Raw genomic sequence first — 14534 nt, 5'->3', positions numbered from 1 at the left:
ATCTAGTATTGCATTATCCTGTCTTTAATGTTCACTAATCAGTGAATCTAAGTTTTAATGGCTTGTATTTTATAGCACATGGGCAGTTACATAAAGAATTTATTTTAAAAAATCGATTTAGCTTTGATTGACAGAATAACTAAACTGCTGAGCTCTACTTTCTTAGGTAAAGGATATTTATTCAGGGTCCATGGAGCTGTGAGGTGGCATCTCGACTCGGCATCGTGACCCGCTCTGCCACCATGCTGCCCAGTTTGATCCTGAGCTCGGGTTACTGTTTGTGTGGAGGTTCGCGTGTTCTCCTAGTTTCCTCAGGGTTCTTCGGTTTTCTCCGACCTTCCAAAAACAGCTGTAGGTGGATTGGGTGTCTTGAGTGTGTGAATGTGTGTGTGTGTGTGTGTGTGTGTGTGTGTGTTGTCCTGTGATGGACTGGCTTCTCTTCCAGTGTGTATTCCCGCCTAGGGCCCAGTGCTCCCAGGATTAGATGAATATGTGTGAAAGCTGACAAAAAAAGAAAAAAAAAAAGACCCATTTTGAGCCTAAAAGTCATAGTAACTCCTCTTTTGCAATCTACAGTTGTATTTTAATCAGAGGTAAGTTTTTAAGGTTTATGGTGTGGGCTTGTCACTGCAATGTCAAAAACTGACTAAGCTCAATCTGCTGGAATGGCTGAGATGATTAACTTAGTGTTCGAGTGATCGCTGCAGTTCACTCATGCGCGCCTCACCTGACCTTTCCTCTTTACCGTTTCTCTAACAGACTCGTGTCAGCAAGCGGGGCTGGACCAGTGTCGCCTTTTGAGTCCTTAATGCTACGAAATAGTTTTTTTTTTTTCACTTGGACCAAAATCCAAGTGAGTACTAAATCTTTGAAGAGTCATGATTCCACATGATCAATCAAAAAGTCCAGGTTTCTCCAGTATTTTCTAAATTAAAGAATTATATTCAGTGTTTAAAATGGCTGCCATTAGATCCCCGTTGCTCATCATTCTATAATATAGACTCTTGCATCATAAAATCTAGTCATAATGTATGTATTGTGGCTCAACGTTCTGTGTCAGTGATATACGCTGATTTATTGTGATGTTAAATCTCACACATTTAGGGGAAATAAAGATAAAATTGAACACCATAGAGTTATTAAGAGCAGGGACCATTGTGTAAGATCTATAACTCCTTCACTGGTCAAATGCTCTGATTGTAATTGGTCTCATTTAAGTGGAAATCTTACATGATTTAAGGTAAAGTATGTATAATTTGAGTGAGTGAAAGTACATGCAACTTGTTTCAGCTAGTTCACTACTTCGTGGAAAAGATTTATGTGTAAAGAGAATTTGTAAACCTCCACTGATTAAACCAAAACTATGATTATTTCATAACATTACAGTAAAAGTACATGACTTCTATTAGACTAGAATTTATTCACAACTGGATAAACGTACTTTGGAGCTCCTCTGTAAGCCCTCATGCTTAAAACATGACTTATGTTATGTTGCTTTATGTTCTACTAATTAACTATGAGCTAAAGTGAGTTGTACTTTAGATTATTCCATAATAGTTACATGCTTCAGTAAACTGCTGCTCATCCTTATGGCAATATGTTAATTATTATTTTCACTAATATCCTTATTTAGCCCAGAACAAAGGTCTTACGTTCCCAGCCTCGGACTCCACTGCTGCTTTGGAGACATCTGTATTTGGTGAAGCAACGATAAACCGGGATTCGAAAATAAGATTTCGTTAGAATTGTATAGAATTAGGGGGAAAAATGAATAATTCTGTTGAGGATTCAGGAAATCGTGTCACCATCAACAACCCAGCAGACATCATCGTAATTCTTGGCTACTTTGTGATTGTCATTGGAGTTGGAATTTGGGTTTGTGCTTTGAATACTTAGTTTTCATATTAAATAATTTTAATAATCTAAACTCATTAAACAGCACATTTCCTCTTGGTTCTCAGTCAATGTTTAGGACTAATCGTGGCACAGTAGGTGGCTACTTCCTCGCGGGGCGTACCATGGTGTGGTGGCCAGTAAGTCATTTCTTTCTCTCTCCTTTTTTTTTTTTAATGACTGATTCTTCAACTCTATTCAACTCTAGTATTTTGGACCTGCTTCCATATGGCATTTGACTGAAAGTTTTGTACATGTTTTGCTTGCTAATTTGTTCTTCTATTGATTCATGTGTTTGGAAATAAAACAAAAAACAGTGGAACAGTGGGTTGAGAATCTTGTACTAGATTATCATCTTTGCTCTCTACAATATATAAAGTCTCAAAGGAAATGTTGTAAGTTTTAACTATTCTGCTGTAATTTAATATTACAGGTAGGAGCTTCTCTGTTTGCAAGCAACATAGGCAGTGGCCATTTTGTTGGCCTCGCAGGAACAGGTGCTGCCAGTGGGATTGCTGTAGGAGGTTTTGAATGGAACGTAAGTTGAAGCAGAAATTTAGTCCACTTCTACGTATGTTTTTTTTTTCTGTCTGTAATTCTAGCAACAGTTTGAAGTTTGTTCTTCTCGAATCTCTCAAGACACTCAGTGTCTCCAGGATCCCCAAAAGTAATAGCCAGAATGTACTTGCTTGTTCTGTTGTTTATTTGGGTGAAGCTGAAGCCAGTGCTCTGCTGTGAAACAATTTCTGAAGAACAAATTAATAATGAACCACAAGCAGGAAAAACTCCCAATTTCATTTATGAGTCTGAACCTAGATAGTTGCATTTGATTTGGTAAAATAGGTAAAATTTGTAAACACTAAAATGTAGAATCATGTGTAATCATGTACATTCTCAGCTCTGTGTGTGTGTGTGTGTGTGTGTGTGTGTGTGTATGTGTGTAATAAACTTGTGTTGTGGAGAAGACTGCACGCTAGAACAGAGAAGTGGAGTTATAGATGGGATTCCTGTTGCTGCATCCAATTTTTTATTACTAAATGTACCGTTCATAACGTGGACTCCTCCACGAAAGCGTGTCTTTTGTTTGCTCTGTCAGAGCATTTAACGCTCATAAAAAGCTACTTTAACTGCACTTTTACAGTTAAAGGCCTGAGTGGCTATTGGTTCTGTTCTACTGTAGTGAACTTTAAACATTCATGTGACATTTTGGACTGAAATCGTAGCACAGCAACAACAGCGGGCAATAGTGAGTAGCTTAGCAACATGCTAGCCAGCTAACATTAGTTATATGAGTGATAACTCTAACGCTGATAATTACCCTCTTAAAACAGCGATTAGTACGGTCAGTGTTATAGTTTTAACCGAGTACTGTGTCTGTATACGAACTGATCTAAAGCCAACACCGGTATAAACTCATTTAAAATAGAGAAGCGTGACTTTACACTGTTCACAGTGTGAGCGGCCATGTTGATTTGACGTCATTCCTTAAACAGGAAATGAACTGGTACTTGAGTAGACTACCCCAAGTTGACAAGTTTCGGTGGTTGTTTGGGAATTACAAGTTGCAACTTCGCCTCAAATACAGCTTTAATGTGACTTGACTGACATTGAATTCCAAATTGAACAGCCATTTTTTCATTCTGCAAAGAATCTCAAGTGTCCTTCAATAATGTGAAGTAATTTTTTTGGTCACTTCAGTTGGGAATGACCTGACCAAATCAGGCAACACTATTTATCTTGATATAGTACGACCGATTCATGATTCACTGCGATGCAAAATGATCACATTCTTTTGTCGATGTCACAGAAATCGGGCATTTTAGCCGACTTTGGAGCTCTGTTTCCGTTTAAAGTGCCGCCTCAGGCACCGCTACGGAGCTCAGCATGTTTCAATCGATCTTTGAGACATCGTTTATTCAGTCAGATTTTTGGGAGAATTTATAAATGTATTTATTTATTTTTAAGATACGGTGAACCTGTATTATATTTTGTTTACAATATTAAACCTCTGTTCATACATTTTTAAAAATGTATTTCATTTATATGCAGACAAAAGCACATTGTTGTGCTTTGTTTATGATTCAGAAATAAAAAGGAGTCTTTTCAGACACTTTTTCTTCATTCCAAAGTTGTTCAAAATATTCTGAGAATAGAACTGAATCGAATCATGAACCAGTATCGTGAGTCAAACTGAATTGTGACCGGAGTGTATTGTTACACGCCTAATGACCGCATAAAATCTTGTTGGTTAATTGCCATAACAACAAATCGCAACATGACCCATTGCGTACGTCGGCCCTGCTCTGACAGTTTGCTCTTCTTTCAGGCTTTGTTCATTGTGCTGCTGCTAGGATGGCTGTTTGTACCAGTGTATTTGACAGCTGGAGTAAGTTCCTTTTATACTGAATTAACTCATTTATTTGTGAGAGAGTGTCTGGGATCTGTGTAACTGAACACTGTAGACATTATTATTATTTTGGATATTGCTTTCAAAAGGTGATCACTATGCCACAATACCTGAAGAAGAGATTTGGTGGGACTAGAATCAGTTTGTACCTCTCCGTCATCTCACTTTTTCTCTACATCTTCACTAAGATCTCTGTAAGTACAAATCAAAATGAGTCACATTTCTAGAAAATATTTATAATCAGTATATGATCTTCATAGTCCTTTAGTCTGTCCGGCTCTCTCACCTCCTCATCTGTACGCTCTGCTCAAACTGATCAGCTTCCAAAGTTTCGACTTTCAAGCTAACAGCATCGCGTTCGTCATCTCGTAGATCGCTAACTAGCCGAGCCGAGTCTCTGTTGTGAGTGTGTGTCGAATTGCTGCACTGGAACTCTGAGTCCAACATTTGCACCAGTGTCTCTACTACTTCTACGTTGAATTTGTCAATTAATAAGACATTAAACATTGTGAGTGAAAATAAGCTCTTGCTTTTGTGTTTTTAAGAGGTAACACTGAAACCTGTTTGTTCTTCATCATGTTTGAGATTGTTAAAGCATTTTCTCCTATTGAACACCTTTGTAACTGTGTCACAGTACAATAACCGTATCCCACTGTGATGTCAGTGCGACGCACAACCGCAAACATCTCACGGGAATAACACCATCAGCCAACAAATTAGCCCCAACATCACTAAACACCTCACAAATATCTCAGTATAAACATATTTAATGTATTTCAGGGTGGCGTTTATCTTTAAGGACTTTTTATTTGAGCGAACCCTTAAAGATTCAGGGTAGAACTCCAGACAGAATTCCAAAAAAACCCATTTAGGGAGGTAAGAATTCCTAATCAACCAATGAAGACCCTTTTTTCTAAGAGTAATCCCTCACTGGAGGCGCTCAATCTTTGGATAAGTGGCAAATGCTTTTGGGATCAGAACACCAGCCCAGGTATCTTGATAAATCCTACATAATTTTATCAGTGTTAAAACGTTTGAATGGGAGATTTGTGATTTGTGAGGTGAATTAAAGTACTACAGATCTACAGAACTTCCCCTCCCCTTAAAGAAATGTTTGACTGAAATTGCTGTTGTTGAAAAATAAAACCACAAATGTTACCTACAAACTCAGGACACTGAATAACGGTACATATCGCTTCCTCCTGTCCAGCCTTTAGCTCTGTTATATTCTGCTTATTTTGTGAACTTATCTTACTTTGGGCTTTCTTTAGGTGGACATGTTCTCTGGAGCAGTGTTCATACAGCAAGCCCTCGGATGGAACATCTACATCGCAGTCATTGCTCTGCTTTCCATAACAGCGCTCTATACTGTGACAGGTGAAACTCATTAATCATTCACACTTACACAGGCGGTGAAAACACAAGTGGAAACACCACATAGAAAAAGATATGAGGTAATAAAATGCATATGTGGGAGAGAAACAACCGCATACGCGCTGGATTGTGCAAGATTATCATTTAAAAAATAATTTAAATATTTATTGAAGTTTCATTATAAGAGACTTTTGAATCAAGTATTTTCCATTCTTTTCTTACAGTACAGGTAAAATTCTTGAAATCATTGCTCCTGGTAATATTCAGTGTTGGAAAACACAGACTTGAGTAAAGGCACAGCTACTGAGCAACAATAAAATGTTGATCAAGAACATTACTCGAGTCAGAGTCAATATGTCCTCTGGTTAAAAAAAAAAAAAAAAAAAAACACTTGAGTAATTACTCAATTACCACAAGTGACTTTTTATATGTCTTTATTGGACACAACTAATCCAAAATGTTCTATATCTGAGGAATGCATTTTGAACAATAATGTAAGTGAGCTATGCTGAAGTAAACACCACCTCCACTGTTAAATCTGTGAGATGTTTATATATATATATAAAGCTCTTGACATGTATGTGCATGATTTTACGCATTGTGCTGCTGCCACACGATTGGCTGTTTGGATAGCCGCATAAATGAGCAGGTGTACAGGTGTTTCCTTGTTAAAGTCTAACGCCAAATGTTGTTAGAGTTTGCTAGGTTCATTAGCTAGCCTATGTAAAGGTATACATGTTCCTAGCTACAGTTAGCTATCTAGCAAAGATGCCTCTTACACATCATCCTGAGCGTTCCCTATAGGCTGTAGTAGCACTTGGATATATTTAACAGAACATGTTAGATGATTTACACTAAAGGTGTGGTAAATTAGGTTATAAATTTTTTGTGTATTCTTTGCATTTATGATTATAATTCTAAAAACACATCTGCTCGGTAGGTGGTTTGGCGGCTCTGATGTATACTGACACAGTCCAGACCTTTGTGATCATTGCCGGAGCCTTTGTCCTCATGGGATTCTGTAAGTTCAGGGTCTGCTCATGGAAGATATATTACATGCAAACTCCAATATCAAGCCAGATCAGCTCACCACCAAAAAAAGTGATTCTAAACATCAATACTTCATACTTTTGGTTTCTTCGCTGTTCTCTTTTCAACAGCTTTTTATGAGGTTGGAGGATACAGTGATTTACTAGAGAAATACAGCTCAGCTTTACCATCGATAAGCTTCTCCTCAGACCTACAGAGCCTTAATATCTCCGCACACTGTTACACGCCACGGGAGGACGCCTTCCACCTGCTGAGGGATCCTGTGAGTGGAGACCTGCCATGGCCTGGTGTGTTATTCGGCATTGCTATCGTAGGAGGATGGTACTGGTGCACTGACCAGGTGAGCCGTGCCAACATTACAGCCATTTCATGAATAAAATGATATGAATAAAGTATATATTAAACATTTGCACCTGACTGGACCAGTATAAGCAGTAAATTTTGCACGTTTTAACCTGTTCTGCTTTAACCCAAAGATCTCAGGACCACAAGCCAATCATTGGAAATATTTTTCCACCTTTAGAAAGTGCTTGCTTGAATTACATTGTACAGCAAATAGAACTGGAGAATTGTGGTGCAGCTGTAGTTCAGACCTTCTGTAAACTTTACATAAATACAGAATGTGAGATATGGACCAGTGAAATGTAACTGTATTAAACCTCTCCAAATAATGGGTCATTTATTTATTTTAACAGCAATTCCTACCACAGATTCTCAATTAGATTGAGGTCTGTGCTTTGACTGGACCATTATAACATATTTAGGTTCTTGGAGGAACCACTCTGGTGTAGCTTTAGTAGTATCCTGATGGTTGTTATCCTGCTGGATGGTGAACCTCTTGTAGACTGGGACGGAGTTTCAACCATATTGGCCTCAACCCTGAGCAGTTTCCCAGTTCCTGCTGATTTAAAGCAACCACCACAACATGATACTTCCACCACCATGCTTCACTGTGGGGATGGTGTTCTCAGGGTGATGAGCAGGGTTGGGTTTCTGCCAAATGTACCACTTTATTCCAAGGCCAAAACATTTTGGTCTCATCAGATCAGAGAACCTTTCTCCACGTATGTTAAACTCTTCAAACAGGATGTCATATGGCTTTCTTTTTTTAAATAACTTCTTCTCGTCACTCTTCCTTGGTGGAGTGTCTGCGCTATGGTTGTCCTGTGTACAGCTTCTCATGTTTGAGCTGTAGATATCTCCAGCTCCTTCAGAGGTACCACTGGCACAGTTGCTTCTCTGACTAATGTCCTCCTTGCCTAGCCACTGACTTTTGGTGGAGAACCTCCTCTAGGCAGAGCTGCAGTTGTGCCATATTCTTTCCACTGGATCTGATGATGCTTTGGGGGAGATTCAAAGTTCATCACCTTCATGATGCTGTTTGTTCTCTGGGTCATTCCAGGAACAGTTATATTTATATTTTAGATCATATGGAATTTTAAATTGCACACATTCAACTAATTATGTGACTTCTGATGGCACCAGAACTAATTTAGGGGTTTCGCATCAATAGGGGTGAACACTGATACAATAACAACTTTTCAATTTACTTCAATATTAACGCCAATATATGATGGACTAATCTGTGTGATTCATGACACATAATTCGATAAAATTGGTATCATTACATAAGATGGAAACATCTAAGGGGGTTGAATACATTTAGTGATGCTAACAAAACACTCAAAAAGGCAAAGCTCATGCAGAAAAATGATTATAGACACATTTAAGGCATATAGTCACAGTATTGAATTGGCCTTAACTCTTCCATCACTTCTTTTGTCCTGATGAAATAGCTATTTTTATTCGTCTTAATTTATGGATTTGTTTTAGATTTGTTTTTGATTTGTTTTCTTTCAAGTCATTAATATGAAATACTGGATTTCACAAAATTTTCATTAAATTTGTGTGCACAATTGAAATCAATAAATAAATATTTAAACGACTTAATCTGTTGCAGTAAATTATACCAGTTATACAATTTAAAGCCTACCAATGATTTTCTTAACTGGATTTTCATGAATTACACATTTCTTGTGCAAATGCTCCTGCGAACAATTTACTAAGAAATTCGTATGAATCCAGTTTAATAAATGAGGAGCAATATTCATAGTCTTCTATATTTCTCTATTTTGTGGCGCAGGTCATTGTTCAGCGCTGTCTGGCCGCCCGCAGTCTGACTCACGTCAAGGCTGGATGTATCTTGTGCGGCTACCTGAAACTGCTGCCGATGTTCCTCATGGTGTTCCCGGGCATGATCAGCAGAGTCCTTTACCCTGGTAAATTATATATATTCGACTAAACCCTTTATAATGTGGCCACTTTGGTTAAATCATAAAAGTTGAAATGCAGTGTAATGCAGTAAATGGCTTCATGTTTTATTAGATGAGGTCGGGTGTGTGTTGCCAAAAGAATGTAAGCGAGTGTGTGGGACAGAAGTTGGCTGCTCTAACATCGCTTACCCCAAACTGGTGGTCACTGTCATGCCCAGTGGTGAGAGATTTGGATTTTTATTTCTATTGCTCATTCAATATTGCCATGACGACGGTATCACTGTTCTGTCTGTGGTCCTGCCTTGCAGATGGTGCCGTTGCACCCGTGTTGCATCATATTCATGTTTAAAAAAAAATAATAAAAAATACAATTACCTTATTTACAGCAGCACTACATGCAAAAATAAGGCATGAGCATTACAATCTGTAGACCAGTGGCTCTAAAAGGATGGTCTGTGACTGTTTTGGTGGAAATCACAATCACACATTATCAAAGTTATTATCTTTATTAATGGGCTCTTAAAGGGGGAAAAAATTGGTCATTTTGATTGAGTGTTGGATTGAACCAATTCAAGTGACCAAACACAAGTAGGACTAAATGTATTCAGTGGACATTTCAAAAATAAAAAGCTTTATAGCTCTAATAAACAGGCAGAATAATATCGTACACATTTAAATAATAAGCCTAATGAGCCCTATCGTCTGGACATCAATGCCATACTCTCGCTCTCTCTCTCTCTCTCCCATCAATCGCATCGACACTAGCCAATCATGGGCAGCTGTGAGCTCATGTATGTGGAAGAGGGCAGATAGAGACCTGATTGCCTGGTCCACTGAATGAATAGGTTTAAACCTTAATAACTCAAAAACAATTAAGACTAGAAATAATGTCAGTTTGGACCATCAACAAGTCCACGCCACCTTCTTTATTTGTATGCCTCAAATACCCTTAAAATATACTACATATAGGCAGGAGGAAAACCTATTTCAGACATTTGACCTTGCTGTGACCTTGACCCTATTTGGATCAATTCCATAATCTGATCAGGATGCATAGACAGACAACTTGAAAATATAATGCCTAGTGGTCGAAGCATTAAAATTTTGAAAGTTGCTGCTCTAGAAGAGATCTTGCGGTGTCATAACCTTCTGTGCTGTATATTGTCATGTCTTTTTTACTTCAGTATTTTACCGATGCTATTCCTCTCTTCAGGTTTGAGGGGATTAATGCTGGCCGTCATGCTTGCAGCCCTCATGAGCTCTTTAGCCTCCATCTTCAACAGCAGCAGCACCTTGTTCACCATGGACATATGGACACGCATCAGACCTCAGGCCCGAGACCGAGAGCTCATGATAGTTGGCAGGTTTGGACCACACTACCTCATCCCTCTTTAGTATTTATTTTATACTGATCAACAAGCCGTGCTGAATATATACAGTACTGTGCAAAAGTCTTGGCACCCTGTGTCATATATATATATTTTTTTTTTTTTAGTACAAACAGTTATAGATGTTTATTTTCTGACTTCTACATTATTGATTCAGTACAAAAACATTTTAGATTCCAAACATTAGTTTTCCAGCACAAAATGAAACGTTACAGAAAAATGTTTGTATGTCAGTAAAGAAAGCAGCAGATTCCATAAGAGACACTTTTCAGATAAAAACATAATGAAGGCTGCTGGGTTTCGCTGCAGAAATAAGAAGCGAGTCGACAGTCAAAGTCTCCAGAAGAACTGTGGCTGCTTCTGCAAGATGCTCAGTAACACTTCCAGCTCATTTCCTTATAAAACTGCACACACTGCACCTCAGATACTGCTTTATTTATTTAAAGTGAAGGATCGTCACATTAAATACTGACTCTGTTTCAGTTGTTACTGTTTACTGCTCTTTATAGGATTTTTTTAAATGTAGAAACATTTAGTTTCATTATTTTTGAAGCCATCTTTGCTCTCCAGCATTTCTTTGCACAGAAATTTGTAGTGTGTGTAGCTGCCATATTTTAGGGCTGCAGTCTGGCACTGTTTATAACACACACACATATTTCACTCACATCTCGGGTTGAGGTTCAGCTCTCATAATGCACTAATGTGTTCAATATCTGCAGTAATTGGTTTTCAGATGATGTTTTTGTTTCTCTAACAGGGTCTGGGTGCTCTGCATCGTTGCAATCAGCATTTGCTGGATCCCTGTGGTCCAGGCTGCCCAGAGTGGTCAGTTATTCGACTATATCCAATCAGTAACTAGTTACCTGGCCCCACCTATAGCAGCGGTCTTCTTTCTGGCTATTTTTGTGAAGAGAGTTAACGAGACGGTAAGTGTCATTTATCTCTTTAACAGAGACTACGAAGGAAATACCTTTTCCTACATTCATATTCACAGACGAGTGACAAATTAAAAGAAAAACTGCAGCGTGGGGGGCCATTATTTATTTATTGTGCTGACTTGATTCGGGTCTACGTGTCATGGAAGGTTCACTTCAAATAAAGACATGATGAAGCACTTCTATCCTGATGGGAGTGGCCTCACGCAGAATGGCCCCGCCCACATCTATACAGCACATGGGCTCAGTGAAGAATGGTTTGATGAGAAATAAAATGATGCGAATCGTTTTCTATGGCGTTTGCAGTCACATGATCTCAACCCAACTGAATACCTATGGGAGACGTGTTAGACACTGGTCTCCATCTGAAGGAATATCTTTTGGCAGAACAATGTTAATGTCTCCAGTACAGATCCAGACACTTGTAGAATCTGCGCCATGGCACACTGAAGCTGTTCTAATGGCTCATGTTGGGTTTTCTTTCATTTGTCACCTGTCTTTATCTGCTCTGAGAACTCACTGCATTTCTATCATATCTTCTTCCTTCAAGTTCCCATAAAATAGGTTCTTATTCATGATATGATTCCATATGTTGATGTATTTCCTTCTGAAACAGGTAGCCAGAGTGACGTCAGGTTCTTGACTCGCACAACAGCCAATAGCGTTCGAGATATACCACACCACTTAATCTGAACATAGCTAGCTAGCTAAATATGGAGAACAGTGAAGAGGTTAATGAAACCTTTTCACTTTATGGAGAAGCCCAGATGGTTTATAAAGACAATCATGTTCTCCATCAGTCTAAAATGGAAATATGTTCCCACATTGAAGAGCCCCTAGATGGTAAAACACCTCTGAGAAAAGTTGTTATACATAATCGCCAACTCCAGCTTCTTCAAAATAAATAAACTCCAACTATTTTTTCCTCAACCAAGCGATGGTTAGGAAAGTGAATAGTATGCAAAAAGACGCATTCCCGCTAAGACCCGTCTGCGGGGGCGGAACATTTATGGCTCTAGAGGACATTTAATTGGGCGAAAGTGAAAGTTGCGACTAGTTATGAAACATCATAAAAGTTTTTCCAGAAGTGATGATGTATAAAATTAAAATGGAGAATTTTCTCCAGCTGTACTATCGTACTGATGTCCATAACACTAAGGAATGGTGCAAAAAGTTCACATACTTGTTAGGTTATGGCTGTACAGAAAAAAATAATCTTTAGCACAATCTGTATGCTGTTTTACATTTAGGAAAGTTATTAACAAAGCCTGCGTTCCGATGCTATTTTCATTATGCACTTTTATGTCATGAAGAGAAGCCGGCTAGAGAGAGGGGAAGGACAGAATACACTCTGTCCTGACAGAAACAAGAACAATGTAGTAAAATGATTTCATTATCGATATCTTTTTAAGCTGTAGTCATATAAGCTTGCTAACTAGTTAACAAGTAAATTTAGTCACTTGTATCAATGGAGTAGTTGACTACACAAAACCTGATTATTTATTCTGATTAAATGTATAAACAAGAGAATTTTAAAATGGTATTGGAACACAGGGAGATTATTTTTATTATTATAATTGTTATAATCTTGATATGTTTTATTCTCTCTGTCAGGGGGCTTTCTGGGGCCTGATGGGTGGCCTGGTCATGGGCTTGTGCCGCATCGGTCCCGAATTCTACTTTGGATCAGGAAGCTGTCTCTTTCCTTCCAAATGCCCTCCGCTTATTTGTGGGGTTCACTACCTGTACTTTGCGGTGCTGCTCTTCTTCTGCACTGGCATTCTAGTGCTCCTTGTGAGCTACTGCACGCCACCTATAGACGACAAACACGTAAGTAGATCCTCAGCACTGGACAGTTTCCTTACGATTATTCATATGTTCTTCTCTAGTCACATCTATACTCACTTTCAACTCACACAATTCTCTCGGCCAAGCTTCATCGGCTTGTCTTTAGCTTGCGATACTCGAAGGAAGAGAGGATAGATCTGGACTGGGAGGAAGAGGAACGAGGAAGGAACGCTCGCAGAGAAGAGGAGGAAAAAAATAAAGCTGTGTGTCGTGAGGACAAAAGTAAGACATCCAATAAACACCTAGTTACATTACGTAAAACATAAAACACAACAGGACATTCTGTTTCATTTCAGCAGGTCCCCGAGTGTTTTATTCCACTTATACCACAGCAAACTGCCAATTTTTAATTATTTTTTTAATCATTTTTTTAATTTATACCTACATTTTATGTAGCGGAATGTATGTTAAACAAGTTAGTTACTGCTAACACTTATAACTGGTGTAAACAGTCCTTCCCTTACCCTTCTCTGTCTTTCTCGTTTTTGTCTCTCTTTAATAAGTTAATAAGAAAACAAAAAATTCAGGACATCGTGTCATGTTACCGAGGGTCCTTCCAAAAAGCAGCGTCCATCATACAAGTCTCTGTATAAGTTACTATATAGACGATAATATTATTATAAACCATGCGGCCAGAACTCCTGTCTGAGGCATGCTGTTAGAGAAAATTAATCAATTAATTACTGTTTAGTAGCCAACAAAATCGTTAAAATACTAATAACCAAACATCTGAATCTTCTGTTTCTCTCTGTAGCAGAAAATGGGGGTAAATCTGGACTTGCTCGTTTAATTGCCTGGTTCTGTGGCTTAAGCGGCTCTCAGGCTCCTGAACCTACTGAAGAAGAAGTCATAGAAGCATCAAAAGAGCTGCCCGATATAAGCGAAGACCCAGTCTGGAAGCACTTCGTCAACGCTAATGCGCTGATCATGATGGCAGTGGCTATCTATTTTTGGGCTTTCTATGCATGAGAGGAACTCATAACTTTATCTGTTATGTGAAAACCATCTGTATAAGCGCGAAAAAAACCCCAAACAACGTCACAGATCATACAACGCAGTTACGTGTTTCTGAATGTATTCAGTACCTTATTCTATTCTAGTAATCTAAAAAATGTGAACACGGCCCTAAGGCTTTGATTTTGGACGTTTGCGTTGATCCGATTTTTAGTGAGAATGAATTAATTCAGTATCAAGGCCAAAGACAGACTGAAGTTCTGTCATTATATTATTTATTATGACATTAAAAATCCCCAACAATAATGTTATTTCACACTGCATTAGAGCCTGACGTACAGCATCTTCTACCTTCTTGTAATTAATAAAAGAAAAACTATGACAAGTGTATCTCTGGCATTGGTGTGAAACA

At 38.5% G+C, this 14534-nt stretch overlaps 1 protein-coding gene across 1 annotated transcript; it reads left to right on the top strand.

Moving 5' to 3' along the window:
* Positions 1–547: 547 nt before the first annotated feature.
* slc5a2 (solute carrier family 5 member 2) lies at positions 548–14512 on the top strand. The gene is made up of 15 exons (XM_026943580.3): positions 548–1875; positions 1962–2033; positions 2327–2431; positions 4220–4279; positions 4390–4494; positions 5572–5677; positions 6615–6695; positions 6835–7064; positions 8868–9003; positions 9110–9217; positions 10211–10361; positions 11143–11311; positions 12935–13150; positions 13255–13390; positions 13923–14512. The coding sequence occupies exons 1-15, from the start codon at positions 1768–1770 to the stop codon at positions 14135–14137; spliced, it is 1998 nt and encodes a 665-aa protein (XP_026799381.3). The 5' UTR covers positions 548–1767; the 3' UTR covers positions 14138–14512.
* The last annotated feature ends 22 nt before the right edge of the window (positions 14513–14534 follow it).

The sequence above is a fragment of the Pangasianodon hypophthalmus genome, chromosome 14 (genome assembly GCF_027358585.1).
Source record: "Pangasianodon hypophthalmus isolate fPanHyp1 chromosome 14, fPanHyp1.pri, whole genome shotgun sequence".
Lineage (NCBI taxonomy): Eukaryota > Metazoa > Chordata > Actinopteri > Siluriformes > Pangasiidae > Pangasianodon > Pangasianodon hypophthalmus.
The sequence above is the reverse complement of the archived record's forward strand: the minus strand, read 5'-3'. Positions and strand labels throughout refer to the sequence as shown.